The 23,766-nt window shown below is 48.0% G+C and overlaps 1 protein-coding gene across 3 annotated transcripts in view; it reads right to left on the reverse strand.

Annotated features, from left to right (window-relative positions):
• Nucleotides 1-23,766, reverse strand: part of LYSMD4 (LysM domain containing 4) — a 31,472-nt gene that overhangs the window by 1,081 nt on the left and 6,625 nt on the right. Inside the window, exons 2-3 of one of the 3 annotated variants that reach the window (XM_060259883.1) lie at nucleotides 19,633-19,674; nucleotides 6,339-6,626 (exon numbers count right to left, since the gene is read on the reverse strand). In XM_060259883.1, coding sequence (XP_060115866.1) covers nucleotides 6,339-6,611 — 273 coding nt within the window. In that variant the 5' untranslated portion in view covers nucleotides 6,612-6,626; nucleotides 19,633-19,674. Of the gene's footprint in view, nucleotides 1-6,338; nucleotides 6,627-14,868; nucleotides 14,972-19,621; nucleotides 19,675-23,766 lie in introns of those variants that run through there. The other 2 variants (XM_060259884.1, XM_060259882.1) reach the window with 2 other exon arrangements.

Below are 23,766 nucleotides of genomic sequence, written 5' to 3' on the forward strand. Positions count from 1 at the left end.
GAAATGGCACCTCCCCCCACCCCTGGCATGATAGGACAATGTACAGGGCAGGGGTGGCCAAACTTGCTTAATGAAAGAGCCGCATAGAACAAACATCAGATGTTTGAGAGCTGGAAGGCAGGAAGGAAGGCAAATTGATAGGGAGAGATGGGAAAAAAGCAACTTTAACTTTAAATGCATTCTCCAAGCTGCCAGCTGGCTTAGCTTGGAGAAGTGATTTAAAGAGACAGATGCCTTCTTCCAAATGACTGACAGCGTGCTGCAGCGGGTGGTGGGGTCTTTGAGAGCCACACAATATGTGTAAAAGAGCCACATGTGGCTCCTGAACCGCAGTTTGGCCACCCCGGTACAGAGTCTGTAGCTGTGCAGAAACCTGGCGCTCTCTAAGGGTATTCCAGGATTCTTTCAACCTTTAGTATAAAATCAGCACCTGAGTCCTCTTAGTCAAGAAGATATATTTTTTTAAAAAACTGGACATTATTCTACCCAAATGCTCAGCAAGTAGCAATCATGTTCTCGCCATCTAGTATGGCAAATGATGGCAAAAGTCCCAGGGTTACTGACAGACACTTGGTGCTAAAAGGGCAGCTCTCACTGTTGAACATATGAAGCTGCCTTATACCAAATCAGACCTTTGGTCCATCAAAGTCAGTATTGTCTTCTCAGACTGGCAGCGGCTCTCCAGGGTCTCAAGCTGAGGTTTTTCACACCTGTTTGCCTGGACCCTTTTTTGGAGATGCCGGGGACTGAACCTGGGACCTTCTGCTTCCCAAGCAGATGCTGTACCACTGAGCCACCGTCCCAAATCTGTTGCAAGATTTCCCCGTTGGTTTAGTTTTGTATCCAGACAATATTACTTAACGGATGGGTTTTTGACGGCTCAAGACTTCAGTCAAAGAGCTTAAATCAGAAGAAAGGAAAGTTAAAGGGCTGAAGTTTTATTCAGGTTCAATCACTGGTTTACAATCCTACACAAGCATTCCCTGGGCCATTATGCCTCTGCAGAGATAATTTAATATTGACCACATAATACATGCAACAATTGTGAAATTCTTGTGGAGTTCTTAACTGTGGCCTGAAGTTTACCTTCAGAATCTTATTGTGCACTGATTTGGGGGACATTTTGCATTTGTGTACAAAATTACTATAATAAAAGTTGACCAATAGAAACTGTAATATTGCTTAGAGCTCGCAGCATTTTTAGAGAGTTGTCTTTACTTTTGCTTACCGCATTTCCAATGTTTTACTTACCGCGTCACCAACGTTGCCTCTGTTTATTTTATGTTGTTAGCCACCCTGAGTCTTTGTAGAATGGGCGGGGTATAAATCTAACATAATAAATAAATAATAATAATTTTCTAGCTAAATGCCTGCTAAATTCTAATAATCTCCTTTAGGAAGAATATGAAACCCTACCACCTTCTAACTCTGAAGACGTTTGATTTTTATTTCTCCTCTGGAATGCTATTCTTCAATATATTTTATTTAAATTTTAATTTAAATACACAGAGATGACTTAATGGCTTTTTTTAAAAAAATGGGGGCATAAGATCCCTCCAAATTTGGGGAAACTACATTATTCCCTGCCTTGCAAAAACAAAAAAACAGCTCAAATTTAAATATGTTCTCGCATGAGCAAAAAATAAAATTGCTCATAAAAGAGATGTGGGGAGAGATGCCCTGATTTTCCCACAGACTTCCGCCCCCCCCTAGTTGTGGGGGGGCATATCACACACAGATCCTGAATCCCCTCCAACATCCAGGGCACCACTACACAAATTGGGGAGCCAAGAAGGTTTTGCTTGTGTCCCTTAGGATCTAACTCACTGGTTGGGACAGGGTTTTGACTATAGGATATTCAATTCTCCAAAAATTTGAGGGGTCCACTTTTAATTCATCAGACAAATAGATGAAGCGGCCTTCAAATGAATCAGATCACCGGACCATCAGTGTTGTCTGTTAAGACTGGCAATGGCTCTCCAGGGCCTCAGGCTGAGATTTTTCACCTCACCAACTGACAGGTTTTTCAACTGGAGATGCCAGGGGACTGAACCTGGGACCTTCTGCATGGGAAGCAGAAGCTCTTCCGTCTCAGCCACACACACCCAGTCTTCCAAAAGCAAATGAATGATGTTTAGGACATTTTATCTCCCAGCTGACGTAGCAGTCTGGTTGTCAGTGAACATCAAGAGTAAGGCTTGCTCAGTCATCTTTCAGAAGGTGATCCAACACCACTCCTGGAATTGGTCCTACTAACGTCGACCGCACTTCAGTATAACTAGTCCTAAGCCAGTCACTTTGTGGGTTTTTCATTGTTTTTGGCACCGAAAAGCTTTCTGACAAAACTAGTAACAGTAGACGCAGTTCAGTGACCGTGGTGTTGAGCGAGAAATGAGCAAAAGGGGACAGAAGAAACAGAAGCTCCATCACAAACTGAGATAGAGTTGGCAACGTCTTCTCGGTGAGATCTCTACTGTCTAGGTGGCCTCTGCCACGGTGCTCATTGGGGATTGCTGTTTTGGACCTCTAGGCTGAGACAGCAGCTCCCTGCCAAACCAAGCATGGCGGAAGTTCTACAGTTGGCTTTCTGCATTAGATCCAAGCAGGGCTTTTTTTGTAGCAGCAACTCCTATGCATATTAGGCCACACATCCCTGATGTAGCCAATCCTCCAAGAGCTTACAGGGCTTTTAGTACAGGGCTAGTTTGGTGTAGTGGTTAAGTGTGCAGACTCTTATCTGGGAGAACTGGGCTTGATTCCCCACTCCTCCACTTGCACCTGCTAGAATGGCCTTGGGTCAGCTATAGCTCTGGCAGAGGTTGTCCTTGAAAGGGCAGCTGCTGTGACAGCTCTCTCCAGCCCCACCCACCTCACAGGGTGTCTGTTGTGGGGGAGGAAGGGAAAGGGGATTGTGAGCCGCTCTGAGATTCGGAGTGGAGGGTGGGATATACGGTAAATCCAATATCTTCATCTACCTCACAGGGTGTCTGTTGTGGGGGAGAAAGGTAAAGGAGATTGTGAGCCACTCTGAGACTCTTCAGAGTGGAGGGCGGGATATAAATCCAATATCTTCACCTACCTCACAGGGTGTCTGTTGTGGGGGAGGAAGGGAAAGGAGATTGTGAGCCGCTCTGAGACTCTTCAGAGTGGAGGGCGGGATATAAATCCAATATTTTCACCTACCTCACAGGGTGTCTGTTGTGGGGGAGGAAGGGAAAGGAGATTGTGAGCCGCTCTGAGACTCTGCGGAGTGGAGGGCGGGATATAAATCCAATATCTTCATCTACCTTACAGGGTGTCTGTTGAGGGGGGGGGAGGGAAAGGAGATTGTGAGCCTCTCTGAGACTCTTCGAGTGGAGGGCAGGATATAAATCCAATATCTTCATCTACCTCACAGGGTGTCTGTTGTGGGGGAGGAAGGGAAAGGAGATTGTGAGCCGCTCTGAGACTCTTCGGAGTGGAGGGCGGGATATAAATCCAATATCTTCATCTACCTCACAGGGTGTCTGTTGTGGGGGAGGAAGGTAAAGGAGATTGTGAGCCGCTCTGAGACTCTTCGGAGCGGAGGGCGGGATATAAATCCAATATCTTCATCTACCTCACAGGGTGTCTGTTGTGGGGGAGGAAGGTAAAGGAGATTGTGAGCCGCTCTGAGACTCTTCGGAGTGGAGGGCGGGATATAAATCCAATATCTTCATCTACCTTACAGGGTGTCTGTTGAGGGGGAGGAAGGTAAAGGAGATTGTGAGCCGCTCTGAGACTCTTTGGAGTGGAGGGCGGGATATAAATCCAATATCTTCATCTACCTTACAGGGTGTCTGTTGAGGGGGAGGAAGGGAAAGGAGATTGTGAGCCGCTCTGAGACTCTTCGGAGCGGAGGGCGGGATATAAATCCAATATCTTCATCTACCACACAGGGTGTCTGTTGAGGGGGAGGAAGGGAAAGGAGATTGTGAGCCGCTCTGAGACTCTTCGGAGTGGAGGGCGGGATATAAATCCAATGTCTTCATCTGCCTCACAGGGTGTCTGTTGTGGGGGAGGAAGGGAAAGGAGATTGTGAGCCGCTCTGAGACTCTTCGGAGTGGAGGGCGGGATATAAATCCAATATCTTCATTTACCTCACAGGGTGTCTGTTGTGGGGGAGGAAGGTAAAGGAGATTGTGAGCCGCTCTGAGACTCTTCGGAGTGGAGGGCGGGATATAAATCCAATATCTTCATTTACCTCACAGGGTGTCTGTTGTGGGGGAGGAAGGGAAAGGAGATTGTGAGCCGCTCTGAGACTCTTCGGAGTGGAGGGCGGGATATAAATCCAATGTCTTCATCTGCCTCACAGGGTGTCTGTTGTGGGGGAGGAAGGTAAAGGAGATTGTGAGCCGCTCTGAGACTCTTCGGAGCGGAGGGCGGGATATAAATCCAATATCTTCATCTTCTTTTTCTGCTGCTGCTGTAAGCTCCAGTAGGATTGGCTACACCAGGGGGTGTGGCCTAATATGCAAAGGAGTTCCTGCTACAAAAAAAGCCCTGAGACCCAGTGTCCATCTAGTCTAGCTATCTGTTTCCAACAGAAGCCCAACAAAATGCTTCTGAGTTACCTGACCCTTCACCCCCCAGAATTTAAATTCTGCCCCTGAACATGAATTCCACTGGGCTAATTCCAGGGCTTTTCCCCCCAAATGCAGCAGGGTGGAGTTCTCTCTCTCCATCTTTAGTAACAGAACAAAATGTGAGTCCAGGGGCACCTTTAAAACCAACCAAGTTTAATTCTGGGTATTAACATACCCAGAATTAAACTTTGATGGTCTTAAAGGTGTCACTGGATTCAAATTTTGTTCTGTCGCTTCAGATAAAGTAGAGCTACCCTCCTGAATCTCTCTTTAGCAATGAGTATATTCACGGCTGAAGAAAAGGCAGCCTGGGATAGGCTGATTTTGGAAGCTAAGCAGGGTCAGTACTTGATGGGAGACCACCAAGGAAGGATCTGTGGAGGAAGGCAATGGCCAACCACCTCTGCTTCACACTTGCCTTGAAAGCCTTTTGCTGGGGTCCCCATAAGTGGGTTTGGACTTGATGGCACATTCACAGTTCATCTTGTAGAATACAAAGAAATTTCTACTTCTGCACAATGCAGGGGTCATTTTGTAGAAAAATAGATGGCAGAGCTTATTAGCATAACTCATTAGCATATCCCCTGCCACTGAAAGGAACCTGACACAAGAAAGGAGAGCCCCGGATGAGCAAGGCCTGCTTGGGCTGGCTAGAGATCCAGCCAGCCCAAGCAGGCCTCGCTCGCCTGGGGCTCTCCTTGACCACCCCCCCCCCCAGTCAAATGGTCAGCAAGCCACTCGTCACTCAGAATCACATAAGAAGTGGAGAAAGGGTGATGTGAGCTTCTCCAGGGGTTAAAGAGGGCTGCTGGTGGTGCGGCAAGGCCCCCAGTGGCTGGCTGGCTGGCTGTCCGCTCTCCTAATCCAGGGATTGTTATGCAGCTGCACCTACTAGTCAATGGACAAGGTAGGTGGGGAGGAAGAGGGGGAACCATCAGAAAAATTTAGGAGCTGCGTGCCTGTGAGCTCCTGCTGAATTCAAGGCCTGACTTAATGAATATTCCAAATAGGAGAATTTTACATGTGGACTAAATTATGATGCACTTACGTTGTTAAAGCAGTGAAACTAGGCTTGATAAGGCAGTAAGATGTATTGCCTATAATTCAGTTTGCCCTCCAAACTTGCACTTTAAAAAAAATCCAAAACCCTTAGCTTTAAAGTTTCCAGACACTTTACATCTCTTGTTCTGATTAATTGTCATATTGTTCTCCAGGGCTTTTTTTTTTTTATAGAAAAAGCCCAGCAAGAACTCATTTGCATTTTAGGCCACACCCCCTGACGTCACCATTGTTTCACACAGGGCTTTTTGGGTAGAAAAAGCCCAGCAGGAGTTCATTTGCATATTAGGCCATACCCCCTGACACCAAGCCAGCTGGAATTGCATTCTTGCTGAAAAAAACCCCCTGTTCTCTCTAAATTTCATAGTTTGTTTTTGTTCCTTTCCCTTTTTTTTGTGCCTCCCTTCCCCTACAGCCCTTTGTTTGTTAATTTTTAGAGTGGCAAGTCATCTAAAGGACGGGTAACACCTCAACTGCACAGAGATTTAGGTCACAGCATCTGGGAGTGGCTTTTTCTATGGCGTCCCAGCCCTGCGACCGAACGCCTTCTTGCTCCCGGTGAACTGGACAAACCAGAGTATCTTCTGGGTTTGTAACGCCCTGAGCGTTTAGATCTATTAGTCTGCAGCTGAAAACAGAAGGCGACTGCTTCTTCCAGCTGAAGCTGCTTCTTACTTTGCAACCGTACTGGAGAGCCAACTTATTCAGACTGTCGTCTTCGGCCACTTCTCTTTCCAGCAGCATCACATCCCCGGCTTTAGTCCGGCCAGCGTTGCTCCTCTGTTGTTCTCTCCCTCTGGCTCGCAACTCCATGACATCCAGTTCCTCCTCTGAAGAGTCCTCCAGATCAGATTGCCCATTTCTGAACAAGGCAACTTGGCTACCGGGGTATCTTTGGATGGAGGCGGGGGCTTGGAAGGGTCTCGTCAGCCGCTCGTTTAGCCTCATCGTTTAGGCCAGCCTCTGCAAGAGAAAATGGGCTTTTAAAAAAATATTGCTCATAAAAACTTAGCGGTAACTGGAGACTGCAAGAATAGTGTTTATTTTTTAATTCGAAATTTTATCAAGCATAAGTAAAAACTGCAAGAATAGTCAAATCAGACTCAGCTCACCCGTCCTGGCTAGAAGGACTGGTTTACTGTGCTAGCGAAAATACCTCACTACTTGTGTTCCCTCTAGGCTGAGTTAGTGTGAGCTAGTTCACAGATTTTTAGCCTCCAGCTCACACATCTTTGTCTTCGCTCAGGAAGGATGACCCCAGAGCACAATAATTTATGCAGTAGCTCACAACTTTAACGCCAGTGGCTCACAACCTTAATACCCGTAGTTCACAAAGTAGAATTTTTGTTCACAAGACTCGGCAGCTTAAAGGGAATATTGCTCACTTCCCATACTCCCTCTAAGCTGTGGAGTCTTGTGAACAAAAATTCTTCTTAATGAGCTACTGGCATTAAAGTTGTGGGCTACTGGCATTTAAACTACTGCATGAATCATTTTACTCTGGGGCCATTTTCCCTGAGCTAAAAATGTGTGAGCTGGAGGCTAAAAAACTGTGAGCTAGCTCACACTCACTCAGCTTAGAGGGAACACTGCTCACTCCCCATCCAGTACATTTGTCAGTAGCTCAGGCCATGATCTTTCTTTCCTCCATTCATCATTCTTAACATTTGGTGTACAAAAAAAGCCATTTTTCCTACTGGTATTTTATTTGACTTAACCTAACGCATTGTAACGCCGATTTCAGAAGCTAAGCTGGGTCGGCCCTGGTTAGTACTTGGATAGGAGACCACCAAGGAAGACCAAGGTTACAATGCAGAGGCATGCAATGGCATGCAAACCACCTGTGAACACCTCTTGTCTTGAAAAACTGTTGCCAGAAGTCAGCTGTTTAGAAAAAGGGTCAAGGTAGTCCCCTGTGCAAGCACCAGTCATTTCCGACTTTGGGGTGACGTCACATCACGACGTTTTCACGGCAGACTTTTTACAGGGTGGTTTGCCACTGCCTTCCCCAGTTCTCTACACTTTCCCCCCAGCAAGCTGGGTACTCATTTTACCCACCTCGGAAGGATAGAAGGCTGAGTCAACCTTGAGCTGTCTACCTGAACCAGCTTCCGCCGGGATCGAACTCAGGTCATGAGCAGAGAGTTCGGACTGCAGTACTGCAGCTTTACTACTCTATGCCACAGGGCTGCTACGTCAGCTGTTACTTGACAGCAAAATAAAAAAGCATCATGGGAAACAGATGGAACTGACCAGCAGGGTCAATCTACCCCACTGGCTTTCCCTTCCCCCTTTACTCTGTCTGAAATCGTTTCTCACCAACATGTGTGAAATGGCCTTTAGGCAAAGTACTTTCATAAAAAGCAGTTTAGCCTTGCTGTTATAATGGTAGATTCAGGTGGGCGGCCAGGTTGGTCTGAGGCAGCAGAACAAAGTTAGAGTCCAGCGGCACATTTAAGACTAACAAAGTTTTATTCAAGACACGAACTTCTGAGTGCCAGCACACTTCCTCAGATACCGTTACAAGGGTAATACCCGTTCCTTGACAGCCTTCACATGCTGTGAGTTTTTGTTTTGTAGTAAGGAGAAGTCTGGTTAATTTTATGTTGTAACCCGCCCTGAGTCTGCTTACGGGAAGGGCGGGGTAGAAATGAAATATAATAATAATTAGCCAGATCAGTGGTCCACCTAATCCAGCATCCTGTTCCACCTGCGGCCGACAAACAATCTTGCCTCATAGCACTGGAATTCAGGAACAGGTTGACTCCAACTGGAGGTCCCCTTTAGAGAACCATTGACAGGCGTCCACAAATCTGCCCAATCCCTTTTTAAAGCCACTACTTTTCAGCTGGAGTCCATGAAGACCAACCAAGCTTAATTCTGGGCATAAGCTCTCCTAAGAACATAAGAGAAGCCATGTTGGATCAGGCCAATGGCCCCTCCAGTCCAACACTCTGTGTCACAGAAGAACATAAGAGAAGCCATGTTGGATCAGGCCAATGGCCCCTCCAGTCCAACACTCTGTGTCACAGAAGAACATACGAGAAGCCATGTTGGATCAGGCCAATGGCCCCTCCAGTCCAACACTCTGTGTCACACAGTGACCAAAAAACCCAGGTACCATCAAGAGGTGCATCAGTGGGGCCAGGACACTAGAAGATCTCCCACTGTGCCCCCCACAAGCACCAAGAATACAGAGCATCACTGCCCCAGATAGAGAGTTCCAACAATACACTGTGGCTAATAGCCACTGATGGACCTCTGCTCCAGATGTTTATGTGCATGCATTTACTCAGAATTAAATTTTGTTGGTCTTAAAGGTGCCACTGGACTCCAACTTTGTTCTGTTGCTTCAGACCAACATCGCTGCCCACCTGGATCTACTTTGCAGTTGGGGTCATTGTGAAGAAACGTCAGATTTCATAGTTTGCCTGAAACACACATCTCTTAGATCAGGGGTGTCAAACTCATTTGTTATAAGGGCCAGATCTGACATAAATGAGACCTTGTCGGCAGGGCCATGTCAGGCTGGGCCATGTATGTACCTATTTAAGATTAGGCGGGTGGAGCTGAGAGGGCTCTCCCAGAAGCTGCCCTTTCAATGACAACTTCCTGCGATAGCTATGGCTAACCCAAGGCCATTTCAGCAGGTGCAGGTGGAGGAGTGGGGAATCAAACCCGGTTCTCCCAGATAAGAGAGCTCTGGCTGACCCAAGGCCATGCCAGCAGCTGCAAGTGGAGGAGTGGGGAATCAAACCCGGTTCTCCCAGATAAGAGAGCTCTGGCTGACCCAAGGCCATTCCAGCAGCTGCAAGTGGAGGAGTGGGGAATCAAACCCAGTTCTCCCAGATGAGAGTCCGCACACTTAACCACTACACCAAACTGACTAAAGCACACAGACAAACAGAATTAAATATTTAAAAAAACCTTTAAAACATGCTTAAAACATTAGTACTCGTTGCTCTTAAAGATGCTTTCTTTGTATTTTTCCCATAGCCTCCAGCAAACTGAGCAAAGGAAGTCCTATCTCTTTCCTTCCTTCCCCAGGGGACCAGGAGAGGGAGAAGCCTCAGCCAATAGAAGGAAGAAAGGCTTGGCTTAGTAGCTCTGCTGTGCAATTGAGGGCCTGGCAAAGCAAGCTCTCCCTCCCCCACTTCCTCCTCAAGGGAGGAGCCTCAGCCAATGGAGAAAATAGAGGTTTTGCTCGGTAGCTCCTGTGCAATTGAACAAGCCTGGCAAAGCAAGCTGTGAAGCAGAAGGGAGCAAGAGGGGGAGAAGGAAGCAGAAGACAGCTGTTGCTTGGGGGCCTGATACGAACCCTCTGGGGGCCTGATTCGGCCCCTGGACTGAATGTTTGACACCCCTGTCTTAGAGCCTTCTGACTGGTTTAACAAGAGACCTTTCCCTCAGGATCCTGAAAACCTGCAGCACAGTAAGGATGCAGAAATCACATGCTTGTGAAAACTTCAGCTAAACTGGTTCCTGGCGTGTAGTGCAGTTATTTTAACCAGGCTCATATTAACTTGAGAAGAAAGCCTGAAAGCTCTTGGCCCCCCAGGTTCACTCAAGCACGGTGTCAAGCATCGACATTTCTCAATAATCAGTCTTTTGTGGTTGAATCAAAAGTTGCTTTATTGTAGAAACCCTGAAGCTTTACAAAGGACAGAATCCTTGGAAGTAATTGTCAAACATGATATTTCTGAGTATTAATTTAGTATGCCTTTGGTGTTCATACTTCCCCCCTCCTCCTCCCTTCTAACCCTCTTCTCTGAATAAAGATTTCTCTTCAAAGCTCCCCCACCTGTGGACTCTCAAGGATGCAGGATATGCAAGTAATCTTCCTATTGTAAAGTAGAAGCACCTCCCCCGTGTTCCCATACATATCAGCAAGTCAGGAATGTGTGGAAACCGAGAGATGTTATAGTATCCAAATAGTTAGCTGATATTATGCTTTGAACCTTCTATGCAATTCACATCTGTATGTTATGTTTTGAAGCTATCTGAACTGTGCCTTTAAAGTAGCCTTTAAGATGCCATGCTATGTAACATTCTGTATCACTTCCAAGGTATCATTCCTTGGGCAAGTATTGGATTATCAATAAAATTAGTCTTTGATTTAACCAATAGCTTGATTATTCGAAATACCGATACTTGACAGTAATGATGTATACATGGGTACACAGTTACTATATAGGGCTACTTCAAAGGGTAGTACACAGATGCAATTTGAGTCACGGGTTCAAAGGTTACTACATAGTATCTCTTTTATTACTAAGGAATTCAGGCTATTAAAAACATCTCCATTTCTCACACCTCTTCCAGACCTGATAAGAGCTGTCTGTGTGAATGTGGAGGAGAGGCACCTCACAGCCAGGCTGCGGTGTAAACATCCTTAGGCTAGATGGATCTACTGCTTGCCCAAACATTGTAAAAGGGAGGGGGGGGGTGGATACTAGCGGCCTGCTTTCTGTCTAAGAAACCATCATGGAACTTAGAAATATGCATGCTTGACACACAGTGTAGAAGAGAACAGAACAGAACCTCTCTCGGCTTGGCTTCGCGAACGAAGATTTAAGAAGGGTGCAATAGTCCACGTCTGCTGCAGGCTCGCTGGTGGCTGACAAGACCAATGCGGGATAGGCAGGTCCGGCCACAGTGGCTGCAGGGAAAAGTCTGATTTAGGATTGGTGCTGTAGCAGTGCGATTCTTCCTCAATCTCCTTTTGTCCTCAAGACCAGCTATGCGTGCGTTCTCAAAGGAAGAGACAGCCTGGTGGATGGTGTGTCTCCATGCTTTGCGATCTGAGGCTAGGTCAGACCACTGGTGATGGTTGATGCGACAGGTGCCAAGGGATTTCTTCAAGGAGTCCTTGTACCTCTTCTTTGGTGCCCCTCTATTTCGATGGCCGGTGGAGAGTTCGCCATACAGGGCAATCTTGAGAAGGCGGTGGTTTTCCATCCTAGAAATATGCCCTGCCCAGCGCAGCTGCGTCTTCAGCAGCAGTGCCTCGATACAGAATACACCTTAACTTACTCCTTCCTTCCATCCTCGCATTCATCATTTTATAACACTGTTCAGCAACAGGCAAACGTTGGGAAACAATCCTTAGATATCGCAGCAGCAAGTTTGAGTTAAGGGATTTTGGGGCCCTACAACTGCCGTTCCAAACACAGCCTTTTATCAACATGAACCTGATAGCACAGGGGTCCCCGATGTGGCATCCCTGAGTGCCGTGGTCCCCCCCAAGTACTTTTAGAAAGTGGGTGGAGCCAGGTGGGTGCCTTACCCACTTGGGCTTCCGATTGGCCACTGGAGATTCAATTTGCTGTGCAGATTAAAATAAAGTTGTTTCAGTGGCAGCTGCCACTACAGCATTGGGTTTATTCTCCCTCACTCCTCTTTCTCAATGCATTTTTTAAAGATTAGACTGGTTCTCCCCCGCAGTTGGGCTTTGTCTGTGTGTACGGCTCTGCCTCCTGTGGCTGGCTCCGCCTTCGGTAGCAGTCATTTTGTGGTTACACCTACCACCCTGCACCAGAATTCCAAGGGTGCATACAGGCTCTGAAAGGCTGGAGATCCTTGCAATCACCCTACAAAACACGCTATGCCAGTACCAAAAGGAATACTAATGAAAGGTTAAGAGCCTCATGCATTGATTTGTCAGCAGCTGAAGTTTATGTTGAGTACCAACTAAAGGAAAAAAATCATGGAAAGCAATTATAAAAATTATACCAGGATTTTACTATCACATAAGTACAGGTAGGTAGTTCAACAAGTAAAGTCCAAATCCATCAGCAGCAATAATGTCAGCAAAGCAGTTATCCTGAATAGGGTGAAGAGTCTCTAAAGAAATGACTCAGAATCACTCCTAGCAGACTCCTCTGGTGTAGACAAGTGTGGAGAAAAGTGTTCAAGGCCAATTATCATTTTGGAGTGTAGTTCCCTTTCTTAAGAACCTGGTACCCGTGGCACGGAGTGGTAAAGCTGCAGTACTACGGTCTGAACTCTCTGCTCACGACCTGAGTTCGATCCCAGCGAAAGCTGGTTTCAGGTAGCCAGCTCAGATTTACTTAGTCTTCCAACCTTCCGAGGTTGGTAAAATGAGTACCCAGCTTGCTGGGGGGAAAGCATAGATGACTGGGGAAGGCAATGGCAAAAGCAATCCCGTAAAAAGTCTGCCATGAAAATGTTGTGAAAGCAACGTCACCCCAGAGTCGGAAACGACTGGTGCTTGCACAGGGGGACTACCTTTACCTTTTTTTTAACCTTATTCACATAATAGTGAATAGATGCATCAATTTTAAAACAGAACAGCAAGTCTTCAAATATTCAACTTCACTTCTGCAGAGATTTCCAATAGGTTTCCCATTCTGGTATAATTTTTATACAATTGTTTGCCACGGTTTTCTCCTTCAGTTGCTACCTGACATACCGTGGAGCTCTGTATATTTCCTCTTGAAGTTTATCTTGAACCAGAGTATTGTAAGAAGACACACAATGAAGGTGTGGATTAAAGGTTGCTTTTGCAGGGCTCCAGGGGATCAAAGGTTGGTTATGGGATTGCTTTGCAGCCTTCCAAGCCTAAGATCTACCGCAACCTTAATGTGAACTGTCTATGCGTCAGGGAGACCTCGTTTAACATGAAACCTGGGCCTGCGTACAGTCGCAGCTGTCGGAAATGGTTAGATTCAGAGCCAGGAGAGACTGTTAAAAGCAAAACCACCTTTTGGTCGTGTTAGTGGAGCACTGAACACATGAAAGCTCCCTTCTGCTGAATTGGACCACTGGCCCATCCCAGTGTCAGTATTGTCAACTCACACTGGCAGCTAGTTTGTGGTTTAAGAGTGGTAGACTCTAATCTGGAGAACCGGGTTTGATTTCCCCACTCCTCCTCCACATGCAGCTGCTAGGAGACATACGATCAGTGACAGATCTCTAAGTTAGGGTTTGTAGAATCTTTCGGGCTCAAGTGCCGTGTTCTACTGGAGAAAGTTTTTCTTTCTCCAGTAGAACACGGCACTTGAGCCCGAAAGATTCTACAAACCCTAATGATGTTACCAGCTGTGAAAACCTGAAATCTCTGATAGTTCTCTAAATGTTGTTCTCTCAAGAGCAGTTTCTGTCAGAGCTCTCTCAGCCCCACCTACCTCACAGGGTGTCTGTTGTGGGGAGCGGAAGGGAAAGGAGACTGTAGGCCTTTCTGAGACTCCTTTGGGGAGTGAAGGGCGGGGCATAAATCCAATGTCGTTGTCCTCTTCTGCATGCCAAACAGGTGTTCTGAGCCTCAGCCCCTTTCCGATAGAGTTCATAAACATGCCTCATTCTAAATCTGCCCATCAAGGTATTTAGGGGGAGGGATTTGTGAGTTTCCTGCCTTGTGCAGGCGGTCGGACTAGATGACCCTGGAGGTCCCTTCCAACTCTATGATCAGCATATCGCCTACTCAGACTGGCAGCTGCTCTCCAGGCTCTCAGGCCAAGGCCTTCCCCATCACCTCCTGCCAGATCCCATTTCTAACAGGAGATGCCGGGGACTGAACCTGGGACCTTCTGCTGGAAACATTCCCACGCTTGAGCCACGGCCCTGCTCGGAATCCCCGTCTCCCGCGACGATTTGCAATCACCCCAGACTGCCTTGACGCCTCAGCCCACGCGCCGCCGCCGGGTCTATCCAGCCAAGCGTTGCCTGCTCAGGCTGGCAGGCGCTACCGCTGCTCCACCCGCCCCCCCCCCCAAGAGAAAGGTCTCTCTCAGCACCGGTTCCCAGCCAGGGATCCCACGGGGGGGGGGAGACCCCTTCTGCAGGCCAAGCGCCCTTCCCCGAGCCCGGAGGCCCTTCCCTGGGGGAGTCTAAAACATGCCCCCCCCCCGGTCTCTCCCTGCGCTGCAGGATCCCAGTCCTGCCCCAGCGGGGACGCCTCTTTTCCGGGGCGAAGTCCAAGGCTCCGAGAGCCAAGCGCCGGTTTGGGCAGCTACTGCCCCCCCCCCAGCCCCTCTCCGCCTCCTGGGATCCCCTCCAGAGCCCCCAATTCCAGCAAGGAGGGAAGGAGGGAGGCAGGATCTCGGCCCCAGCAGCAACCCCCTCGCCAGATCCAAAGCCTGGCGCAAGAACTAGCATTGCAACGACCCCCTTTGAATAACCCCGGGATGGGGCTTTACTCTGCTTCCGCCCCCCCCCCCCCAATCCCCCTTCCCCCTTTGCTAACCTGGATTCCCAGCTCTCTCTCTTTCCAGCAGCCTCTCGCGCTCTCTCTCTCCTCTCTGGGCGCAACCGCGCCTGCTGCTCGCTCCTCCTCCTCCCGATTGGCCGAGAGCCACAGGAAAGGCGGGTCAGGGAAGCATTCCGACCAATCACCGGCAAAAAGGGGGCCGGGGCGAAGGGGGTGTGCGGGGAGAGGGGGAGACCCGGGTCTGGAGTCAGGTTCGGCAGAGCGGTCAGCGCTGGAACGTGGAGGAGGCGGGGGCAAAGGGTGCGGGGTGTATTTAAAGGGCCAGAGGGCCCGGTTTTCTTTTTCATCCTTTCCCCAAATATAGAAGGGAATTTGGGGAACGTCTTTCTCTTTGTCTCCCCCCCACCCCGCGTTCTATGATCCACAGGCCAGCCATTCATTTCATTTACAGCCCGTGCGTTGCCAACTCCAGGTTGGGAAATTCCTGGAGATTTGCAAGGGGAGCAGGGTTTGGGGCAATGGAGGGACTCCCAGTGGGTGCAATCTCAGCCAGCCCACACTCCAGACCAACTGTTTTCTCCAGGAGAACTAATTTATGTCATCTGGAGATCAGGTGTAACTGTAGGTATCCAGGAACCATCTGTAGGTTGGCAACCCTACCTTCTGCATTCATAGAATCATAAGGGTTGGAAGGGATCTCCAGGGTCATCTAGTCCAACCCCCTGCACAATGCAGGGAATTCACAAATACTTCCCCCGCCCCCCACATATATCCCCTGTTCCATGCCCAGAAGATGGCTGAAAAAACTCCAGGATCTCTTGCCAATCTGGCCTGGAGAAAAATAGTTTCCTGGCCCCAAAGTGGTGATCAGTGTTACCCCAGGCATGGAAGAAAGGACCATGAGAACTAAGCGCCGATGCAACCCTTCCTTCCCACCCTCTCATGATCTGCCTAATTCACAGAATCAGCCTTGCTGTCAGAGGGTGCCCTATCCCCTGGTCTGAAGAAGTCTGCATGCACACGAAAGCTTACATTCTGAATAAAACTTTGTTGGCCTTAAAGGTGAAACTTGACTCCTGCTTTGTTCTGCTTCGGACCAACACGGCTGCCCGCTTGGATCTATCTAGATGGCCATCTAGTCCGGGGTGGCCAAACTTGTTTAATGTAAGAGCCACGCAAAATAAAGGTCAGACGCTTGAGAGCCACAATGGCTGTCATTATTTTATCATCCGCCTTCAGTCTCAGCGATGAATAAAATAAAACAAAAATCACATACAGCAATACAATAAGAAACAGTACAGTATATACAACCACCAGGGCAATTAAGGACAGAATTATAAAGTTAGAAGAATGCACTTGGGAGACTGGGATACGTACAGGAAAGCAGGATTGCAGAGAAATGCAAAAAAGCAGTAATATGGATACCCAGGGCTTTTTTAATAGAAAAAGCCCAGCAGGAACTCATTTGCACACACCCTGACATCATTGTTTCCCACAGGTCTTTTTTGTCAAAAAAACCCCAGAAGGAACTCATTTGCATATTAGGCCACACCCCTGGCACCAAGCCAGCCAGAACTGTGTTCCTGTGCGTTCCTGCTAAAAAAAAAAAAGTCCTGTGGATGATCAACTATGAGGTGAGCTTGGCCTAAATTTTACAGACAGGAACTGCTATCTCACACCTTGAGGCAAAATGAAGCTGGAGTCCGCTGGCTCCTTTAAGACAAACAGAGTTTTATTCTGGGTGTAAGCTTTCCTGCATCCGTGTGCATGCGCACCAAAGCTCATATGACGAATAAAACTTTGTTGGTCTTCAAGGTGCCACTGAGGCTCAAACTTTGTCCTGCTGCTTCAGCTCAACACCTGAATCTATCTTGTGGCAAAATGCTCTCCTGAAACTATTCTGTTTTACTTGAGAGGAAGGGGAATGAATGGTGAAGGGGGGAAAGGGGGAGTGACATGTGAATGAGCCGCAGTGTAGCCGTGTTAGAGAAGGCTAAGTAAAGAACTGAGGGGATCGTTTGACCCAGTCACGATCCAGAACTGTTATGTTTTTAGTTGGAGTCTCCCAAAGCCGGCATTACTCACCTCCAGTATTCCCTCTAAGCTGAGTTAGCGTGAGCTAGCTCACAGATTTTTAGCCTCCAGCTCACACATTTTTGTCTTCGCTCAGGAAGGATGACCCCAGAGCACAATAATTTATGCAGGAGCTCACAACGTTAATGCCAGCAACTCACAACTTGAATGCCAGTAGCTCACAAAGTAGGATTTTCACTCACAAGACTCTGCAGCTTAGAGGGAACATTGCTAAGGCAAACTAACCTAATCTAACACTTTAACGCAGATCCTGTTTTCTTAAACGATAGCAGCCAGCAGTTCAATGTTGCACTTGCAGCGTGCCACAGATAAGGTAGTAGTATTCTTGAAAGTATGTTAAGAAGGAACTATAGATTGCTTCCCCACAGCTCTAACATTCAAGCTCTGGTCAAAGCAATAATCTTGGCAGTAAAGTTCTCACAGTGAGAATCCTGCAGAGTTACTAAATAACCACATAAATCTTGGAAACATTGTTGTTGTAATAATGTACCAAATTTTAACCATACAGATCGCATTACACGCCCAATACAGGAACAGGACTTGGATAAAACATTGTCTGTATGCCTGTGTGGTTGCACGTACAAGAAATATTCCGAGAAGGGTGTGTGTATTTTTTTTACAGTTCCAAGCAAACGGAGGCGATCAGACGAAGATGTTCTTTCGAAACATGCAAACGCGTGTTGTCACGCTTCTTCACATCTGTATGGAGTTATAATCAGTTCATCGTTGAGATTTCGTCTTTTGAGAGTTCTGTGATTTTAAAGTCGGAGCTTGGGCTACTACAAATGGACACTATTGGGGTATATTAGCATCATGCCTTAAAAAGACTGTAAAAGGTATTTTTGTAACTTTAGGGTAACAAGTCCCATCTAGAAAAAGCATTGAGGAATGTCAAGTCCCTTATTTATTGCTGTAGTCTGTTATGTGTCTCTATTGGAATGTGTACTTAGAATGTAACTGTGAGAAACGAAACCTAAAGCTGTACCCACTTCAAGGACAGCGACTCCCACCTTAGAATACCATTATCTCTTTTTGTACCTCGCTAGGATTGTTGATGCAACTGTTTAGAAGATGATGATGATGATATTGGATTTATATCCTGCCCTCCACTCTGAATCTCAGAGCGGCTCACAATCTCCTTTATCTTCCTCCCCACAACAGACACCCTGTGAGGTGGGTAGGGCTGGAGAGGGCTCTCACAGCAGCTGCCCTTTCAAGGACAACCTCTGCCAGAGCTATGACTGACCCAAGGCCATTCAAACAGCTGCAAGTGGAGGAGTGGGGAATCAAACCCGGTTCTCCCAGATAAGAGTCCGCACACTTAACCACTACACCAAACTGGCTCTCTTAACCCCTGTAGCTTGAAATGCTTGCACGCTCGGATTTACACGCGCTATTAACGGCCTATATAACCTGTGTCATTTTTGAACTAGGTTAGTTTCTTCACTGACCTAGTGGCTGAAGTATACCATGTTACCTTCCATTAAAATGCTTATTTGAAACTACAAAGAGCCTCTTTTATTGAAGGACTTGGGGACTTGATAGGGAAACCCACTACAGGTTGACAAATTTGTTGGCAGTGACTACAGAACATCCTTGCCTGGTTCCATTGGATTATTATTAAACGAAGACTTTGGACTTTAAACATCATTATAGAGGTCTTCAATCCGTATATGGCACATACAGCAGCATATACTCCGGTTATATAAGAGCATTCATGGTTGCAATAGTTATATATGTTAGTTATAAGATTGTATAAGGTGACACACGGAGACTTTGTTGTATACCTTCTGATGAGATTCATGTTTTAGTGAATAGTGATTGTGACAGCCTCGTTGGCTTTTTGCGTTTGACTTTTGGGGAGGGGGCAGGAGTCAATGGGTGCGTCCTTCCTAAACAGTGGAAGGTGATTTACCTCCCCACCCCCACTTACCTGAATCTCCAGATGGGGCACAGGTGGGGCGACAAGGCTCTTGGAAAACAAATCCACCCACCTGGCCTACCGCAGTCTTCTGTGTCTGGAGGAGGACAGGGAGGGTGCCCTCTGCAGTGTGTTCTGAGCGCTGCAGAGAGACTGGGCATGCGTGGGCCAGCCCAGGACAGCATGTGTTGCACGCACACAGCAGCTGCCTTGCCCTGCCCTCGGTGGTGACAAGAGCAGGACGGAAGAGGAGGAAAGCAACCGGTTCATTGACATTGCCCTTGCGCAGCCCCACACGGGTTCTGCAAAAGCGCAGACCTGCCTCCAGAGGAATTTTTCTTACTATCTAAGAGCCCAGTGGGAGGGGCCCCTCAGTCTACAACCAATCAGATCATTTCCCGCCAAAATGGCTCATTATATACCAAGGTGCTCTGCACACTCCCTCAGTTCTGTTTTCACTGCCTCCGAGAACAGTTCAAACCAGCTGATGTCTCCCAAAGCTGATGACTATGTCTTATGTGTATTATGCCTAGGAGAGACACATAATGAGGCAAATCGTCACATTTGTCAAAAGTTCACAAACAAGACTCAGAGCGCTGGGCTTGCCTGAGGGTGGCACTGTGGGACGAGGCATTGACAAACCGCTAACCTGGCCCCTTCGACATCCTCAGCTCTGGCCAAAATGTCGTCATCTATCTTTGAGGAGCTACCTCATTCTTCCTGTCTGCCATCAGTATGCTCCAAAAGCTCCATACTGGCCTCTGGTCAAATTACCTTGGCCTTACCGTCTGGTCCTGGTGCTGTCCGTTCCTCCTCAGAACTGCCATCTAAGAAACATAAGGACAAAACCAAACATAACGCTCTGAATCAGCTCATAGAGCTAAAGACCGGGAACAGAGTCTCGACCTCCCTCAGCCCAGAGAGGAGTTTTCACGTCCTGTATCTCTGGACTGCATTCCCTCACCAATCTTTATCTCTCAAACGCCGTCCCCATGAATTCCTCATGACCATTGCAATGCACAGGGACTTGGGATTGGGAGGAAGAGAGCAGGCTTTCCTTCAGATATAACGCCTCCTGGCTCTCTGGCCCAATGTTTTATTCAGAACCATACCCACAACGTGACTGGGTTCCTCCTCGCATGTCTCCCGAATCTGCAGCTGGTACACAGTCCCTCCTCAAGTCGCCCCGGACCATACTTGCGGATCTGACATTAGGCAACCAAGAACCAGGATCTGCACTAAACCAAATGACAAGTATGGTACAAGCCCTGGCTTTGGCAATCGTCCCACTAGACCCAAAACAGCAAGATGCCTTTATTCAGAGACTCCACAGTTATTCAGAGACTCCACCGTCCCCTTAATCGAGGAAATCCTTGAAATGTCCCAAGACTTGTGGAAAAAACCCTCCTCTTTACCAGCAACATCCTGCCGGGTGGAAAAATCAATATCACATCCACCCTGATAATTGTGCCTTCCTCTTTCAACATCCCATCCCCTTGTCCCTTATCGCTGAGGAAATGCAGAGGAGATATCCAGGGCTTTTTTTCCCCCGTAGAAAAGCTCAGCAGGAACTCATTTGCATATTAGGCCACACCCCCAGATGCTGGGCCAGCCGGAACTGCGTTCCTGTGCGTTCCTGCTTAAAAAAAGGCCCTGGAGATATCGCTCTGGCACACAGTCCACTCCATCGGACAAAGAAGGGATGAAGGTGGACCTTATAGCACGCAAATCTTATGCAACAGCTGCCTTTAATCTCAAGATAGTTAATTATCAAGCCATTATGGCAGCATTTGTTCTTTTCTTACAAGAAAAGCTGCAGCCATTGCTAGACAACCTCCCAGAGCAGGATCGGGCAGCAGCTAAGGTGATATGAGCGGAAGCCCTGAAAATCTCCAAGCAGCAGCTTAATATAAGCAAACATGCTGTGGAGACTCCTCAGTGCGGGGCTTAGTCTTCTCAATCATCATCAGAAGTCATGCCTGGATGAGGTCCACAGCACCGCCGCAGGACACCTGTAATTAGGGTTGCCAAGTACCTTGAAGCCCCCATAGAGTTTCCCTTCCCAAACATACCATATAGAGTTTCCCCTCCCAAATGGCTAGAGCCTCCGGGAAAACCATAGCGTTTTCCAAGAAATGCCTAGAGCGGCTGCCATGTGACATCACAACGACGTCACTTCTGGGTGACATCATCATGCTGGCGACGTCGGGGGCGGTTCCCCCCGATGGCCCAATGTGAGCAGGGGAACCGGGCCAGACCAGGGGTTTGGCAGCCCTACCCGTAATAGAATTGAAGACCTTTCCTGAGAAGCTAGCTCTCTCATCTCGGAGTCCACTAATGAATTCCAACATGAAAAGCAAAAAACCAAGCAGACAGCAAGATCCTGCGGCATATCCAATGCTCAACAACTTCCATTCAAGCCATGCTTCCCATATACCATTCTGCCTATTCATCCTACCATTATAGGCCATAGATCAACAACCGTTCCGCATACCAGGATCAGTATCCGATGCAACTCTCCTACTCTACCCAGCTTCAACAGCCACAGTGCTGAGGAAGGCAGAGATCTAAACCACCACCTCCCCAACAACAGTGACACCTCCAGAGGGAAGCTCCCCAACCTCCAAAGTCACTTTTTTGACTATCCCCAGTGACCTTGGAGCCAGTGTGTGCCCTGTTCCCAGAGCTGAAATGGATACTTAATAGGTTGCAGACATAACAGAGCAAGCGAGCTGAAGTATACTGCTAACGAAGCAAGCGGAACCCAAAAGGTTACATATGTTCAGAATAGGCTTCCCAACCCTCCCGCCCTGGCGGGGGACCCCAGAATTTACAGCCTCTTCCCCCGCTCTCAAAAAAAACGGAAGCGGGGGGGAGGGGGGAAACGGCGCCAAGGAGCTTGGCGAGCCGCCCCATCTCGGAGGAGCAGCTAAGGTGAACCGGAGAAGAGGCGGCGGCAGCGCAGCGGCATCGCCCGCTCCGCCTCTGAGGTGAAATCAGAGAAGGGGAGGGTGGAGGGAAGGAAGACATTTTAAAAGGTGTGCCGTCCCTTGAAATGCGATGGCCAAAATTCCCGTTGGGGTTCAGTGATGCTTGTCACACCCTTGCTCCTAGCTCCACCCCAGTGTCTCCTGGCTCCACCCCAAAGTCTCCTGGCTCCACCCTCGAAGTCCCCAGAGATTTCTTGAATTGGACTTGGCAACCCTAGTTCAGAAGTTATGAGCAAGTAAAATCACGGCAAGAGGCACCCTTGACTGGTGTTGCCTTATGGTCAGGGCTTTGTATTGATTCCAGAAATGCTACCTGGTGGCAACTGCTAACCCTTGCCCAGTTTTTTTGTGGTAGCTGCTGGGAACAGACGCCAAGGTAACTAGTAGCTGATGTAGCAATTAATACACTGGGTTTGTGTCATTAGCAAATAATTAGCACTGTATGAAAACGGACAAGTGATTTATGGGGACTCTCTTTGAATATTCTACTCACCCATCAGTTTTGCTGCAGTTGTTAGGGAGAAGCCAGCTCTTGGTGAAGTTTTGCTGCTGTTGATCACCCACTGAAATTTGGGTGGAAAAGCCAAAGGTGAAAAGCTTAAGGGAGGGAGATAAATGGCTGTCCGTCCTCCCCCCACCTGCAGGATACTTCTACTAGGCCTGCCTGGCAAGGCTGAAGTCAGAGGGTGCATAAAAGCCAGCAACACTTTTGCTGCTGGGCTGGATTTGGAGCAGGGGCCTCGAGTTTTTCCCTCAACCAGAACAGTGGCCTATTCTTAGGGTTGCCAAGTCCAATTCAAGAAATATCTGGGGACTTGGGGGTGAAGCCAGGAGACTTTGGGGGTGGAGCCAGGAGACATTAGGGGCGGAGCCAGGAGCAAGGGTGTGACAAGCATAAATGAACTCCAAGGGAGTTCTGGCCATCACATTTAAAGGGACGGCACACCTTTTCAATTCCTTCCTTCCAGAGGAAATAATGGATAGGGGCACCTTCTTTTGGGGCTCATAGAATTGGACCCCCTGGTCCAATCTTTTTGAAACTTGGGGGGTATTTTGGGGAAAGGCGCTAGATGCTATACTGAAAATTTGGTGCCTCTACCCCCAAAAAACAGACCCCCCCGAGCCCCAGATACCCGTGGATCAATTCTCTATGATTTTCTATGGGAATAAATCTCCATAGGGAATAACAGAGTTCCCAGCAGACATTTCCCTCCCCTCCCCCCCGCTTTCTGACGACCCTGAAGCGGGGGGAGGGCCTCCAAACCGGGGGATCCCCTGCCCCCACCTGGGGATCGGCAACCTTACCTATTATGCTAATGAATTCCTGCTGGGGTTTTATATTGTAAGCCACCCTGAGCCCACTTGTGGGATAGGGCAGGGTATAAAACGGGGTGCCCGAACTGTGGCTCAGGAGTCACATGTGGCTCTTTCACACATACTGTGCAGCTCTCAAAGCTTCCACCACCCCATTGGCTGGCTTGGAGAAGGCATTTAAAGTTGCTTGCTTTCCATTTCTCCCTCCCTCCCTCCCTTCCATCCATCTCGTGGCTCTCAAACATCTGACGCTCATGTCTTGTGGCTCTCACACATCTGATGTTTATTCTACGTGGCTCTTATGTTAAGCAAGTTTGGCCACCTCTGGTATCAAACGAGCAAACAAACAAATGGCTTTTATTTTAAAGGGTCTCTCTCAACACGGCCAGAATGTTGGTGGTGGAAAGTGCCATCAAATCACGGCCAACATGGTATCCCAGTGGTCTCCCACCCAAGGACTAATTGGGGCTGACCCTGCTCAGCTTCCAAGATCTGATGAGATCACGCTAGCCTGGCCCACCTTACTGGCTTGGAAATGAGGATCAACCCCCTCCCCCTCAAGCTGAACCTGTGAGCAGAGTAACTAGGCTGTGCTGCACAGTTTGAGGATTTTAT

The sequence above is a fragment of the Heteronotia binoei genome, chromosome 19, assembly GCF_032191835.1.
Source record: "Heteronotia binoei isolate CCM8104 ecotype False Entrance Well chromosome 19, APGP_CSIRO_Hbin_v1, whole genome shotgun sequence".
Taxonomy (NCBI): domain Eukaryota; kingdom Metazoa; phylum Chordata; class Lepidosauria; order Squamata; family Gekkonidae; genus Heteronotia; species Heteronotia binoei.